The sequence below is a fragment of the Lonchura striata genome, chromosome 29 (assembly GCF_046129695.1).
Source record: "Lonchura striata isolate bLonStr1 chromosome 29, bLonStr1.mat, whole genome shotgun sequence".
NCBI classification, from domain to species: Eukaryota; Metazoa; Chordata; class Aves; order Passeriformes; family Estrildidae; genus Lonchura; species Lonchura striata.
This window is the reverse complement of record NC_134631.1, coordinates 4683113-4699712: the sequence shown is the minus strand read 5'-3', so window position 1 is coordinate 4699712 and position 16600 is coordinate 4683113. Positions and strand designations below refer to the sequence as shown.

At 49.2% G+C, this 16600-nt stretch overlaps 1 protein-coding gene across 1 annotated transcript in view; it reads left to right on the top strand.

The window, feature by feature from the left end:
• Positions 1-16600, top strand: part of LOC144247624 (uncharacterized) — a 1666419-nt gene that overhangs the window by 1267870 nt on the left and 381949 nt on the right. The window contains exon 14 of the mRNA XM_077788932.1: positions 14382-14394. Within this exon, the coding sequence (XP_077645058.1) occupies positions 14382-14394 (13 nt within the window). The remainder of the gene's footprint in view (positions 1-14381; positions 14395-16600) is intronic.

Below are 16600 nucleotides of genomic sequence, written 5' to 3'. Positions count from 1 at the left end.
GCTCGATATTCCCGCTTCCACAGCCTGCATGATCGGCTCTGCAGGGCATGGAGGAGACGGCCTCGTCTGTCGGGGCTCGGCTGGCTGCGCTGCTGCAGCTCTGCAGAGAGCTGATCCCAGAGGCTCTGTCTGCTGGGGCCACTCGAGCCAGCAGGAATGTTTCGTTTCTTTAAGATTGTTATTTTCTTCTTTTTGTTTTTCTTTAGCATAGAAATATAGGATGTGTTGTAATAGACAGACTCCCAGGATCTTTCTTTTGCTGCCCAGGCTCTGCAGGGCCTAGGGGAAGAGGGAGAAAAGGGTTCCTGGGCTCAGCAAGCTGCCCAGGCATGCAGGGTTGCAGGGAAAATGGCCAGAAGCCCCTTGGCCTTTGGTGGCTCTGCTGAAGCCTTTGTGCTGCCCACAGAGCAGATGGGCAGGGGCTGGAGCTGTGGGGATCTCTGTGAGAGCGGTGCCTGGAGATGGCCACAAGCCCTGTCCCAGGCAGGAAGCGCCATCCGTGTCCTCCTGCCCGTGTGTTGCTGCCTGGAATGCTGAGAGCTCCCAGGTGCCTCTTGATGGATCAGGTTGGCCAGGCTGGGGGAGACCCTGAGGGGACGGGGCCACGAAGGGATGAGGGGCTGTGGAAGCCCAGACAGGACAAGGCAGTGGGAAGGCACGGGGGGACGTGTGAGGGAGTGGGTAACGTTGGCTCGGGGAGGAAAGTTGGTTGGAACCAAAGGCACCACTCACCCTCACAAAAATATCACCAAAAGTCCTCACAAAAATATCATCAAAATCCCATAAAAATCCCCCCCAAAACACCCAAAACCCAACTAAAATCTTCCTAAAAAATCCCCCAAAACTCCCCAAAATCCAATAGAAATCGACTCAAAATCCTCACAAAAAATCCCACCAAAAATACCATAAAATTCCCACAAAAATTCCACTGTAGATTCCTTGAAAATGCCAGAAAAACCACACAAAATCCCAGGTAAATCTCCACAAAAATTCCACCCAAAAGCCCACAAAACTCACCCAAAAAAATCCACAAAAAATCACCCCAAGGCTCACAGAAATCCCTCAAAATCCCCATAAAAATCGCCCCCAAAATCCCCTTAAATGCCACACAAAAATCCCACAAAAAGTCCCACTAAATCCCCATGAAAATCCCACAGAATCCACAGAGAAAAATTTGTACAAAAATGCAGCCAAAAATCCCCCAATCACACAAAATCCACACAAAAAAATCCCACCAAATCACCCAAAATATCCGACCAAAATTTCCCTAAACCCCCGCAAAATCCACACCAAATACACTCAAAAAATCCGCGCCAAAATCCCACCAAACCCCTCTCAAATTCCCCAAAAAATGCCCCCAAGTCCTATCACATCCCACCCGAAGTGCGAGGAAATCCACCCAAAAAATCCCCACGAAAACTTCCCTCAAAATCCCAGCCAAACCTCCCAGGAGTAGCCCAAGAATCCCGCAGAGATCGCTGCGAGTGCCCGAATCGCCCGGAACAATCGCCGAGCCATCCCCGCCCGGCCCCGCGCTCCGGCCCCGCTCTCTGTGGGGCCGGGGCCTCTCCCCCCTTGGCTCTGCGCTGGTCCCGTTCGCGCTCCGCTCCCGCTCCCGCCCCACCAGCGCTCCCTGCCCTGGGCCGCGCTGGCCGAGCCCGGCCGGGCGCGCTGGATCCGCTGGGACGGCGCATCCCGGCCCCGGCCCCGGCCCCGCGGGGCTCCCGGGGCAGCTCCGGCCGGGATGCGGCACTGCCGCGGGGCTTTGGGCTTTCCCGGCGCTGCCCGGCGGCTCCCGGGGATCTGCGGCTTCCCGAGGGACTCGGGGAGCTTCCAGAGGGGACCTGGGCTGGCTCCGGGGGGATTTGGGATCAGTCCGGGGGGAGCTGGGGACGGCTCGGGGGGTTTGGGGCTGTTCCCGAGGATTTTGGGGGGATCTGGAAGAGGCTCCAGAGGGGATCTGGGGCTTTCTGAGGGGTCTGGGGGAATTCCCAGGGATTTGGGGCAGTTCCAAGAGGGATTTTGGGGTTTTCCAAGGGGTTTTCTAGAGTTCTCAGGGATTTGGGGATGCTCCAGAAGGGATCTGGGGCAGTTCCAAGAGCAATCAGGGACGTTTTTGAGAGATTTTGGCAAGTCCTAGAAGGAATTTGGGGGATTTCAGCAGGATTTTGGGGGAATTTAGAGGAATTTGGGAGGTTCCAACAGGGGTCTGGGGTCATTCCCAGGGGATTGGGAGTGGATTTCTGTTTCTTCCCCGGATTTCAGGCTTTTCCCCAAAATTTCCTGTTTTCCCAAGGATCTGTGGATTTTCCCCTGGATTTGGATCTCACTGTGGGCTAGAAGGGGAAGGTTTGGGAGATTCAGGGTGAATTCCGAGGGATTCCTGGCTGGATTTCGGTGTTTCCCACGTGAATTTGGGTGGGTTCCCAATTGAATGTTGTGCTTTTTTTCCCAGAATTTCAGGATTGTTCCCAAAATTTGGGTATTTTTCTGAAGATTCTGCTGTTACCACGGGTTTGTCCCAGAAGGGGAAGCTTTGGGGAGTTTTAGGGTGGATTTTAGGGATAATTGAGGCTGGATTTGGGTTTTTTCCCAAGGATTTTGGAGTTTTTCCCAGAAATTCAGGATTGTTCCCAAAATTGCAGGACTTCTACTCTGATTTCTCTCTCACCATGGGCTTGTGGTAGAAGGGGAAGCTTTGGGGGGCTCCTGGTTGGACTATGGGGATATTTGAGGCTGCATTTTGAGTTTTTCTCCCAGGAATTCAGGATTTCTCCCAGAATTTCAGGATTTTTTCCCAAAATGTCAGGATTTTCCCAGGGATTTGGATCTCACCATGGACTTCTCATAGGAGGGGAAGCTTTAGGAGGTTCCTGGTTGGATTTAGGGGGTGTTCCCAATTCGATTTCAAGGATTCTTGATGGGATTTTGGGGGGAATCCTGGTTGGGTTTGGTATTTTTCCCTCAGGATTTTGGTTTTTTTCCCCTGAGAATTCCAGGATTTTCCCCCAGCATTTCTGTCTCACCACGGGCTTGTCATAAAAGGGGAAGCTTTGGGGTGTTCGGGGTGCATTTGGAGGGTTTCCAAGTTGGATTTTGGGGATAGCTGAGGCCAGAGTTTGGCGGTTTTTCCCCAGCATTGCAGTTCTTTCCCCAGTGCCAGAACTCCCCCAGTCGCTGTCTCCCCACGGGTTGGCCGCAGGAGGGGAAGCCCTGCAGGGAGCGCAGGGCGTTGGTGGCGCTGCTCATCTCCCTGAAGGTGAGGAAGGCCTGGCCCCGCAGGCCGAGACTGCGCCGCACCAAAATGTCCAAAATCTGCCCAAACGGCGAGGAAACGGCGCAGAGGGACTTCTCCAGCTCGGGGACACCCAGGGGACAGCCTGAGCCCCTGGGGAAACCCAGGGACACTCTCGGACCCCCAGGACCCCCCAGCCCCCCGTCCTCCTGGATCTCCTGGCTCAGCTGCTGATGGAGACGCTGGGCTGGGGCCGGGGGTCCTGCACCGCCAGGGCCGGGACCCCTCTGTGGGGACAGGGGGGCTTCAGGGGCGTCTGGGGGCTGCGACCCCTTCACCCCCTGGCACCCCTTTAGGTGCCCCCAGAGCCCCAAATCCACCCAGACCCACCTAAACCCCCCAGGTACCCTCAGACCCCCCACTTTACCCCAAAATTGACCCCAGACCCACCTGAGACAGCCCAAATCCTATTGGACCCCCCCAAATCCCCTTTACACCCCTGAATCCTACCTAAACCCTATGAAATCCCCTCAGACCCCCCAAATTCCCTCAGATCCCCTCAGAACCCCCCAGTTCCTCTCACAACCCCCCCCAAAATACCCCCAGACCCTCCAATGCCCCTCAGATCCCCCTAAACTCATCTGAGAATGCTCCAGACCCTCTCAAGCTCCCTCCTAAGCTCCCTAAACCCCCTCAGACCCACCAAAGCCCCCTCAGACCCCCGCATTGCCCCCAAACCCACCGCACACCCCCTATTTCCCGTCAATCCCCCCCAAAATCCCCAATTTCTCCCCAGACCCGCCCCAAACCCCCCCAGCTCCCCCCGGCCCCCCCTCAGCTCCTCCTCAGCCGCGCTCCCCTCACAGTTTCCCGCCTCCGCCGCGCGCGCGGGCTCCCCAGCCAATAGCGGCGCGCCCCGTGCCGAATCGACCAATCATCGCGCGGCTCCCCTCAGCAGCGCCTGCCTCCCCGCGCCGCGGCAGCCAATCAGAGGGAGCCGGGAGCGGGCTCGGGCGGGCCCTGCGGGCGGCGCTGCCAGAGCGGGGGAGGCGCTGGGAGAGGCGGGAGCTGCGGGAGCGGCTGGGGCGGCGCCGCTGGGGAGGGGGGTCCGCACAGGGGCTGGGGCTGGGGCTGGGGGGATCGGGGCCTTGGGGGAGGGATCCGGGGGGAGTTTCGGGAGGGGTCTGGGGGGTCCTGGAGGGGTTTTCGGAGGGGTCTTGGGGATCCTGGGGGAGGGGTCTTATGAAGTCTGGGGTGTGTCCTCAGAGGTTTTGGGGAGGGGTCTGGGGGGGTCCCGGAAGGGTCCTGGGTGGGGTCTTTGGAAGGGTCTGCGGGGGTCTCAGGGGACATCCTGGGCTGGGCTCGATTGGGGTCTGGGGGCTCTCAGGGGTCCTGGGCCAACCTTGGGGGTCTCTGGGTGGGTTTTCAGTTCCTGGAGGGGGTCCTGGGGAGATTTGGGGGTCCCGGGGGGTCCCAGGCCCACCCTGAGCCGGGGTCTGAGGGTTTGGGGGAGGAGCACAACAGGGGTTCCCCCTGCCCCGATTTTGGGGGTCTCCCATGGTGCCCCCTCCCCAAAAAGCTCCGAGGGCCCCTGAAGTGGCTCCTGTTCCACCGGGCGGTGCCCCTGACCCAGGACAGCCCCCAGTGAGTCTGGCGGGCTCTGGGGGGGATTTTGATGGCGTTTTTGGGATTTGGAGGATTTTGTTGGGAGTTTAGGGAGAATTATTGGGGTTTTGGAGAGAATTACTGGGTTTTGTGGCAGTTACAGGATTTTTCGGGGTTTTGTGGCTTTGGGGACATTGGATTTTGAGGGATTTTTTTTAGGGATTTGGGGATGTTGTTTTTTGGAGGGTTTATTGAAGTTTTTGAGAGTTTTTTTGAATTGTGGTGGGTTTCACTGGGATTTTGTTGGATTCTTTGTGGTTTTGAAGAGTTTTATTGGGATTTTGGGGTGTTTAATAAGATTTCTGGGGGGGCTTTGCAGTTGTCCCAGGGTGTGGGGAAGGGCTGAGAGGCACCAAAATCTCCTTTAAACCCCTGAAAGTCCCAGTAAAACTCACAAAATCCCAATTAAATCTCACAAAAACCTCATTAGAACACCCCAGAATTCCAATAAAAGCCCACAAAATCCCAAATAAACCCCACAAATCCCCCCCAAAAATATACCCAAAACCACAAGAAAATCCCCCCAACACCCAAAGAAATTCTTGCAACACCCCAAAACCCCACAAAATCCCCCAAAATCCCACCACAAAAAAACAAACAAAACCAAAAACCAAATCCCCAAAGAATGCCATTAAATCCCCCAAAAATTCCAATAAAATGCCCAAAATTCCAGAGTTCCACAAAATATTTAGTTATTACAAAATATACACACCAGCACTGTGAGCTGCCGCCCTCCACATATTCAGTTCCACCAGAGCCAGGTTTTTTTTGGCCAATGCCTCATTTACAATCCAATACATGTGGCTGGTCTGCAGATGGGCTGTCCCAAAAGGCGATACTGGAACACCTGGGAGCTGATCATGCTGGTAGCGACCCAAGATTGGGATCGCTGGAGTCCTCCGGGCTGATACATCTGAATGCCACGGTTCCCATAACCTCATCAGGAAAAATTGTCCACACCTGGACCTGGATTGTTCAACCCTGGCTCAGAGAAAAGAACTTTATGAATATGTGGGACTCTGAATAGAAAGAAAAGGCAGATGACTAAAATCCTGGCCTCGGGCAGAAAATTTCCTATAAGAACTGCAGGGCCCAGGAGGGTGGTGTGTGTGTCCAGGGGAACCTCTGCCAAGAGGCTCCTTCCTGTCACGCATCCAGCGCCAAACCCGGGCTCAGCGCTGTCCTTTTCCTTGTGGCTGGCTCAGAGAGAATTCATTCCTAAATAAATTTTATATTATTTCATTTTTAATTTGGCTGGACTAATTTTCATTTATAAAAGGGGAAAGGGGACTGTGGGGAGAACAGAGAAGATCTAAACAACAAATCACAATAACATAACTCTACATCAATAAAGCTTCTCTTAAGATACACACAATATTCATCCCTTAATTGCGAGAGCCAATCATCTCATTATCTATCTATTACAGTTTGGATGGAGACCAGAACTAATACCTTGCAAAAGGAAAAGAGGGTACAAAGGTCCCTGCAGTCCCCTGGCCTGGTACCCCAGCCAGTGGGGAAAGGAAGAGGGCAGCATGTGGCCAGGAGTTTATAAGGAAGCTGTGTCCTCCAAAACTTTGAGAGAGAAAACCCCAGCAGCAGATGACCCCATGGACTCTCTCCCTTTATTCAAATAAAGATGCAGGGCTCCTCTGGCTCCCTTATGGACACTGGCTTTTCACAGCGTGGTTTGTATGCACACCCGTTTCCTTGTATCAGAGTATCACCAGCCTGCAGTGACTCCCTGCCACTCTGGTCTGCAGGAGAAATGGAACTAATTTCCATTAAGGCCCTCCCAGAGGGAAGGAAGAACACACCCAGAGGAGACAAGCAACCCCTGCAGGCATCCAAACTTCTGCACCAGATGCGGAGTGAGTCGCAGAGGGGTCGTAGTGGGTGCATTTCCCTCAGCCTTCTCCTGAGACTCAGCAGCCGGGGGCTTGCTCTGCACATGTGTGTTGGATAATACACCAAGTTTAATTTTTTTTCATTTCTCTAGTCAGGCTTGGTTTGCCTTTGCCTCGGGGAAAGGAATTCTAATGGGTTTTTAAAGGGATGTTACACCACTCAAGGGAAATGAGCTTAACATCTCAATAAACTGGGAATAACCCAAAAGGTACCCAAAAATATCATGACCATCGAGAAAAATCTATGACCATCATCCGCAAACAGCAAGGAACGTCAACCCCAGACACTGCCCCCTGGCATAGTTGGAGACACCTGGACTGGAAAAGCCTGAGAAGGAAATCAAGGAGTATGGCCTTTATTAACATCAGAGGTGAAGAAATCCAGGTCCAGTGGGAAAAAAATACTAAGAACTTTGCAAATGGAGACCAATGAACATTAAACAAATGGCCTTCTGTTGGTTTTGGACTGTAAAAGGTTTGGGCAAAATCTTGTAAAACTCAGGTGTCATGGGATGATTTTCTCAGCCTACCCATGCTATGTGTAGTTGAAATAATTTCTGTTGTACATTCTTGACGCGCCTAAACCTCACAGCCCCCATATCACCAGGCTGGCCCAGATATACGGGGGCCTTGAGGGAAGGCGCGTCAGGAGTTGGGCAAAGATTCCAAAGAGGCTTCAATTCCCCTGCTGTGGTTGTCCAAGCTGTTTATTCCATGAGATGAAGGGGAAAAGAGAGAGGACTAGGAAGGGACAATGAAGAGAGCTTGACAGAGGAATGGTTGTACAACAGGGGACATGATACTGTAAAATTAATCCAAGTAGGGAGGGCTACGTGACTGCTGCAAAGTTCGCATGACCCTGCAGAGTAGATGGTGTGCAGAAAGCAGGATATTGAAACTGCTTGGTATGTAGAAATAGATAGAGAAGAACAAAGAAGTGCTAAGCTGTTCTAACTGCAAGGCCAGCTGGACAGGCAAGTATCATTCACAAAGATACTTTTAAGATAATAGTACAAGTCACATAGCAACCAATCATGAGCTCGGCTTTTGCAATATGTATGAGCTAATTAACAAACATATATAAACTGTGTAATCTGTCACAATAAACTGAGACTTGATGATCATGATAGCATGAGTCTTGTCTCCCGCGGCACCCTCCAACAACTGGCGCCCGAACAGGGACCTCATCTGAGTCAAAGGCGAGAGAGGTGCTGCGTTGGAGTTCGGGTCCTGCAGCTGGAAGGATGGCGAAAATAAAGAGAAGAGGCGAAACGCTCTGCTCCGTGCCCTGAGTGACCGTAGAAGCGGGCTCAGCCGATACATGCTGCCGAAGCCTGAAGGAGCCAGCAACAGTACCGATGTAATCATGGAAAGGCAAGCAGCATATGATTTGTTTAGTACTTCTCTTAGAAAAAGGCAGACTAGGAAGATTGACTTAGATAAGGATCTCCCCTCGCTATTGCATCATGCTGAGTCCTATAGCTTTTTCATTAACCTGCATAGTGTTCATGAACTTTCAGAATGGAGAAGATATAGGGATAAGTTGTGGGAATTAGTGTTAGATGATGACAAACCGGGCAAGAAAATGAGTAAACTTTGGAGAGTGGTTCATAACGAATTGTTAATGTGTCAGGCAGAAAAGAGGGCGGTGGAAGGGATACAGACAGCTCGAGACAAGAATAAAGAATATGAACCCTCGCTTCTCTCCAGTGAGCCAAACCCTCCGGTTCTCACAAATTTTCCCATTCCCATCTCTGCTTCTGAAATGCCTGTACCTCCCATAGACACTAGTAGCATTGAGGTGCTAGAAATTGAGGTCCAAATTGCTTTATGGCAACAGGACTGGGATCCCAAATTCACTTTTTGTGAACAGGAATCAGGTAGAACAGAGCAAAAGTCTCCAGACTCCAAACTGGGCCGTTCCCAACGGGAGGAAAAATACTTTTCGCATTGTTGTTTGTTTGTGAGAGTCCGCTGGAGCAGTGAAGACCTCGGCGTTCACGAGGAACCCAAACGGCGGGTGTGGATGTGGCCGGGGCCGGGAGCTGGAGCGGGAGTGCTGCCTTGCCGAAGAAAAGTGAGCGCAGCAACCCACGGAGGTTGGAGGTTGGCAGAACTAAGGCAGCGGGCTGCGGCAGTGAGCACCGGCCAGCCACCCGGGCGGAGCGCAGAAGCGGCAGCGCGGAGCTGCGGGCGCGGGGCCAGACAGAGCGGGTACGGCCAGCACCGAGCCGGAGGCGAGCCCGGGGCGGAGCGGACATCAGCCGAGAGACGGAAGGCTCCTTGTTGCCGAGCAACAGCGCAAGGGGGAAGAGGGGCGTTCCTGGGGCTCAGCCGCACTGGAGTCGAAGCAGGCGGGGCGCGGCCGTGGCGGGGGTGTCTCTTCTCCCATCCACAAGGTGATGCAACAAGGACGGGAGCGAGGTGGCGCCGCCCCTCATCTCCCCGCAGCGCCCAGCAATGGTGGCGGAGATGGCGGCACAGTCCTGGTTGCCATGGCAGCGACAACGCCAAGAGCAGCAGCGCCACCGATGGCAGGATCGCAACACTACAGCAAAAATTTCAACAGCATCTTTCCAATTTCTTACAAGAGTCAGAAGACGTAATGAAAAAGTACAGCAGTACCGAGTGTTTTCCAGGATACCAAGAAGGATGAACATTATGTCAATCAATGTTATTTCAAATATGATATGGATGAAAATCACTGTATAAAGATAAAAATGTTAGTAATGATTTAATTACCAAAAATGTCTCTAAAAACAAAGAGTTGAGAAAATGTCATCTGATGGAATTTTAGTATTGATTTTGTAATCTCTGTCTTTGGGTTTTTATAGATAATAATATAAGTAATAATGATTTTTAAGTTTTATAGATAATACGATAAATAGTGATTGTTAAGTTTTTGTAGGTAATGATAAGTAGTGATTGTTACTAATGTTATATGAGTGCTTTAAAAGGATTGTCTTAAACTATTTTAAACAATAGGTTGATCATAAAATGTGAGTTGTCTGATTTTTGTGATAAGAATTATTATTAAGGTATTAAGGTATTAAGGTGTTGTTATAGTATTTACAGTCAGTTTTCATATGTTTTATTGTCTCTTTAGGTGATTGATTACAAGATGTTTTTTCAGGATCCTGTGTTTTTGATTTTTTAACTACTCATGTGTTTTCTTTATCCAATCTTTTATGCAGCTGCAATTCATCTTCCTTTAAAAATTCATTATCCAAATTTTGGTTCAAAATTTCAGACTTCAAATTTTCAGATTTCTGAAGAAAGGGTTTGTTATATTTAGAGAATTTTTATCTTGAAAGAGATTTTTGGACAGGTTCAATTATTTGATAGTTTGATAAATTTTTAATAGTAAGGTTTTTTACTTATAACTGTTATTTCTATGACTTTTGTTTTATAATGTGTTAAAACATATCCTCCAATTAGAGTTTGAGCTCTGGCCAAGCTCTGGCTCTACGTGGATGGTGTGATTGACCCAGGTGTTTTCTGCATCAAAAAGTATTCAAGTCCTTTTGGCTTAACAATTTGACCATATAGGGCAGCTGAGCCTCAAAAGGAGTTTTGGAGAAACATGATCCGGACATGTTTTATCCAAATCTCTGTTGTTTTAAGGTTTATCAGCTGCTGCAGACTCTGGGATGACAATTTGATAGTGTAGCACTTGGTAACTGTGATTTTATATGTAATATTAATTGTGTATTATCTGATTGATTTTTATTTGTTGTTAGTTTCTTTACTATATGCATTGTTTTGTTCTTGATGTTTTTTCATGTTTATAACAAAAATGTTGATATTTCCATTTCTTCATGCAAATTTTAGGAAACAGAATTGAGAGAGGACCCTCCAGTCCCTGTGGGGGTGTTGAGTTTGTTTGTGTTTTAGCAGGTGCAGAATCTAGATAGATTTCAGTGAAGAATGTTAAACTTATCAATTTCAAGAGAACACTAATCTCTCCACAAGTAAATCAGAGGATGCACATCAAAAGTGGATTGTGCAAAGATTTGTGTTTCACCCACAGAAGATTGTGGACTTTGGGTTTTTTCATAAGTGTGTTTTTAATTATGTTATAGACTTTTTTACTAAGTTTTAATGAGTTTTAGTAATGCCTGTGATTTTTCTGTTCATTTTGCCATTGCTTTTCAATGGCAAAAGAAAAAGAGGAACAATCAATTAGATAATCAAAAGCATAACATTAAGTTTATCATAAATGTAGTTTGTATTTAGAATTAAGTTTGTTCCTTTCATGTTAAACAGAACAATCAAAAACCTGAGAAATATGAAGTGGGGTGCACTTCTGTAAAACTAACCTCATTTTTCACCCCACGAGTTACTTCAGTGCAAGCTCTCACACAATTAAAAATCCTAGCCTACTGGACAAAAAAATAAATTAGTATTCCATCTAAAATATTAAGTGAGCTTGCCACAAATATAGGTAGTATCTGTCATGCAGTTCTGCAAAACAGAGCAGCTACCACTAATTTACTTCTTCTAGCCCAAGGTCATAGTTGTGAAGAATTTGAAGGAATGTGCTGTATGAACTTATCTGATCACTCTACATCTATCCACAAGCAAATACGAAAATTGACCGAGCTAACTCAACAGTTAAAGGTAGAGGATAGATTAGGTTTAAAAAGATAGCTAAAAGGATTGGGGATCGGACCATAGTTAAGAGACATTATCAAATACGGCATAATAGTTCTAAGCATAATTGTGATACTTTTGCTTGTTTTGCCCTGTGTGTTTACTTGCTTGCAAGGCTTGATGCAGCAGCTTTTGCAGAAAATGCAGAATGCACACCTTCTTGTACAAAAAGAAAACAGGGGAGATGAAGAGAGCTTGACAGAGGAATGGTTGTACAACAGGGGACATGATACTGTAAAATTAATCCAAGTAGGGAGGGCTACGTGACTGCTGCAAAGTTCGCATGACCCTGCAGAGTAGATGGTGTGCAGAAAGCAGGATATTGAAACTGCTTGGTATGTAGAAATAGATAGAGAAGAACAAAGAAGTGCTAAGCTGTTCTAACTGCAAGGCCAGCTGGACAGGCAAGTATCATTCACAAAGATACTTTTAAGATAATAGTACAAGTCACATAGCAACCAATCATGAGCTCGGCTTTTGCAATATGTATGAGCTAATTAACAAACATATATAAACTGTGTAATCTGTCACAATAAACTGAGACTTGATGATCATGATAGCATGAGTCTTGTCTCCCGCGGCACCCTCCAACAACTGGCGCCCGAACAGGGACCTCATCTGAGTCAAAGGCGAGAGAGGTGCTGCGTTGGAGTTCGGGTCCTGCAGCTGGAAGGACGGCGAAATAAAGAGAAGAGGCGAAACGCTCTGCTCCGCGCAGACTGTAAATACTCCCGGCAGCAGCCAAAGCTGGAGGCACCTGGGCTTCCAGGCCTCTGGAGCTCATTGCCAGCCCCGGGGAATCGGGACTCTGCACCAACGTCCCTCCTGCTGCAGCTGCTCCCGCAGCCACCCTGAGTGCCCAGAGGCCCCAGGCACAGGAGCAGCCCCGAGCGGGAGCCCTGCTGCCAGCCCAGGGCCAGAGCCAGCCCTGGCTCCCGGCTGGGCAGGGGCTGCACTGGTTCCTGACAGGGCCTGGCTCTGTCCCCTGGGGCTGGGAGAGCTGTCCCAGGGCAGAGAGGGCCAGGGCTGGCAGGGGCTGCTCAGGGATGGTGTCCTAGGTTGTAAGATAAGCTTGTATTCTATTTGCCATCTGTTGAAGGCAAACCTGTTGGACAGGTTTTGTTATCTTTTCCAAGAACCGGTTTTGCTCCTAAGAGGTAATGGTTTGTTAGTGGGCCATTGACTGATTCAATGCAGGGCTGGTAAATGTAACACCGTGAGGGGTCCCACCCAGAGGGAGAAGCCAAGGACTCTATTATTGTTTAAAGGGGTAGCTTTTTGGGGAGAGGAGGCAGCTCTCTGGGCGGGACTCCGAGAGAAGCAGCTCACTCTCTCTCTTCGCGGGATTCCCAGAGAAGCAGCACTCTCTCTCTCTTCTTCGCGGGATCTCGCAGCGAAGCAGCCGGAGCGCGCTGAGGCGATGGCGGCGGAGCTCGGAGGCAACCCCAGCGCAGAGGAAGACCGGCCCCACTGCCACCAGATCTTCAGAGGAAAACTATACCCTTCTAAAGATCACCACTTTAGCTGCAATTCATCAGTCACTGCAAGAGGAGCAGCTGTTATTTCAACCGGACTGCTACCAACACCCCGAATCCTCAGGTTCTGGACTTTTTCACTGGTTTTGTTTGTACCGATTGCATTTGCCTTTTTAAATTGTTGTCTAGTTTTCTCCTAGTAAAGAATTGTTACTCCCATTCCCATATCTTTGCCTGAGAGCCTTTTGATTTAAAACTCCTAGTAATTCAGAGGGAGGGGGTTTACCTTCTCCATTGCACAGGAGGCTTTAGCCCTCCTTCGCAGATTCCTGTCTTGTCGAACTTAGACAGATGGGTTTGGCCCCTGTCCCTCCAGCAGCCACGGCCCAAGCAGCTGCGCTGGCCCCGGGCTCTCCTGCCAGCCTGCTGGGCTGTGTTGGGTGGTAGGGAGCCTGCCCAGAGCCGTCCTCTGCTCGCCGGGGCCTCGAGGGGCAGCTGTGCAGCTGGGCCAAGGTGTGCCAGCCGCTCCAGCCGTGCTGGGGAGCCCTGCCAGCTCTGGGCCCTGGTGTGCACGAGGGTCCCTGTTGCAGTGTGATTTCATGTTTTAACCCTGAACCCCGGGTTTCTCCCCTGATCATTTCCTCCCAGGTGTGTCAGTCACTCCTCCTTTCCCCAATCTGACCCCTGCCAAGCACTGTCTGTCACTTCTGGAATTCCAGAAGGGCATTGAGTGATTGGGCAGATTCAAAAGATGTCCTCTACCCCTTGGGACTTTGGACCATCCAGGTGTCCTTTGTCCCCTGAGACCTCCTCTCCCGTTCCTGGTTGTTGGGCTCCCTTACCCCTTCCCTCCTCCCCTCCCCCAGGTAAAAGAGACAGCAACTGTGGCAAGCACATTTCTCTCCCTCTCAGTATTTTTCATAGATGTGCACAGAGAGAAATGAAAGAGAAAACAATTTCTATTTCTGCTCCTTGTTTTTCCTATGTGGAATGTGTTTGGAGAATTGTTTACCTGGAGTGAGTGCTTGATTGGATTCTGGTGAGGATCGTTTGAGCCTGATGGCAAATCCAATCCAATCCAATCCAATCCAATCCAATCCAATCCAATCCAATCCAGTCCACATGTGTCTGGACTCTCGAGAGAGGGTCACAAGTTGTGTTAGAGTTAGGAAAAGGAGTATGTAGTTTTAGTCTCTTCCTTTTTATATGGTATTGTTATAAATGAAAATTTATTCATCCAAATTAAAAATAAAAATAATTTTATTAGCGGTCAAATTCTATCTAGCCAGCCATGGAAAAAACCCAAAACAACACAGTGCCGAGCCCAGGTATCGACCCTGGGTGTGCAACAAGGAGTTAGCCTCAGGAGAGGTTTTTCCCCTATGCCCACACACCTCCATCCTGGTACAAGCAGATTTTATGGGGAAAATTCTGCCTGAGGCCAAGATTTCAGCAATCAGTCTTTTCTTCCATTCAGAGTCCATAGGTTAATAAGATTTTCTTTTTTAGTGATGAGGAAGAACAATTCAGTGTCCAGAGTTGTTGAATCCCTTGATGAAATTTACAAGAGCGCTGCATTCACATGTATGTGCCCGAGGATTTCCATGACATCCATCCCGGGTCATTCAGGCGATGATCAGCACCTGGGGTCCCGTATCTCTCCAGACATGGCTCATCTCCTGGCCGAGCTGCACCTTCTTACTTGTAAATCAGTTTCCAATATACACCCTGTCTCGCCTGTGAGGGTGGAGGCAGGGATAATACAAACGAGCATAATCTAACAAGCATCCAATATTACACATTTCATTCAAGGAATGGCGCAAATCATGTTTACTACACATAGCAGTATATTAATGTATATTAGCCACAATTATAATAAAGAAATCAGTCAGCCTTCTGAATTGAGTCAGACATTGTCATTTCTTCCCATTGGGTTCACCTGCATTTACAATAAGCAACCATTCAGTCGGGGAGTTCTGTTGGAGCAGTTGCTGGATTCAGAGTCCCGCAGGCCAGAATAAAAGCTCTGGATTAAAACCCTCCATCAGAACTGACTCTTTTCCTTCATTTTCACTTCAAAAGCTTCTCCAGCAGATAGAATCCTGAGGGAGCGGACCCTCTATGAGAGGAAGCTCCATCCCGCCGCCACCGGAGCTCTGGCATGCCTGGATTTGTCTCCTTGTGCCCAGCTGAAACATCCAGCTAGCCAAAAGTGTCTCTGGGGTGAAAGGCCACAGTTGCCGCTATTTGGATCAGCCGAAGGGGCCAGACAAGCCAAGGCATGTCCCATCCTCATTATTGGCAATACCAATAGGTCCCAGTGTGCCACTGGCAGCTGGGGCCTCAGCCACCTCCTCTCTCCACAGCAGCACCTGTGCAGCCTCACAAGATTGGACAAAATCTTCACTTGCAGAGACCTGTACCTGCCATCAGCCATCCCCAAGCCAGGTTCCAAGATCTCGTCCACAGCTGCATTATCAGCTTGTGTCTGGGGCATGGTGACACCACCCAGAACAGGACCCTCTGTCCCCGAAGGTGCTGGCCCTGGTGTCTGGCCAGGACTGAAGGGAGGCCCCTCCTGCCAGGGAAGGGCTTGAGCAACATCTTTGGGCTTCAGCTCAGGTGGTGCTACCACCAGCACTGGTGGAGCTGCTAGTCTGGGCACAGCCAGGGGTGGGCAGGCAGCGGCTGGGCAGGGGCTCCTGGGACACCATGTTTTGGCTTTGCTTTTCATTTTAGAAATTACAAATTTTTAGAAAGAAAACCCCAAAAATTTCTTCAGTTTTTCCATAGTACTTTAAGAATTTTCAAAGTAGTTTTAAAATTTAGAAAAACTTAGAACATTTTTACACTTCTAGAGTAAAAATTAGAATTACATTTAATAGGGTCATATTTACTCTGGGAAGAACTGAGACAACCCATGGCACCTAGTCTACTGGAGAGGCTCTTTTCCCACTGCAGATTTGTACCTAGCCACAACAACTAATGTAAAACCTTTTCCCTGATGTTTTCCAGGATTTCTGACAAGTTCGCCTCTTAATCTTCAGATGCAAACTTTGAGCACAGTGGGAATCTCCTGCTGTGCAGGTAGGGCTCCTCTTTTTATCTTGGTTTAGGGCAAATTTGGGAGATGACCTCCAAAGGGGTTCCTGAGAAAACAGCAGCCCTGCCCCCAGCTAGTTTGGGAAAAATATTTTTTTTGAGAAAAGTGGAAAAAACCTCTATATTTAACAGGCAAAGCATTCACCATCAGGAAAAAAAAAAAAAACAAAAAAAAAACCAAAAAAAAACCAAACCATTATTAAACAATAAAACCTCTCGCCACATAGAAGAAATTACAAACTCAGAAAGTCCCCTCTGTGGGCTGTGGCTCTGCAAACTCATTCTGTTATCAGTCCCTCTGTCCCTGGAAATGCCGCAGCCCAGGCCCAGCCTGGTGGGCCACAGGTGTAAGCTGCTGGGGCTCTTCTGGGTGTTCAGTCCAGAGCAGGTTTAAACAGTTCCATGAAAAAAGAAAAATCACAGTCCAGAGAAATTCCCTTCCTCAGCTAGCTAAATACTAACTAAAAAGCAAAGGAGAGCTCTATCCTGCTGTCTTGTCTGTCCACAGACAGCAGAGTCCAGGAGAAGGATGTGGGGGAGCAAGTGCAGTTTCTGACAATAAA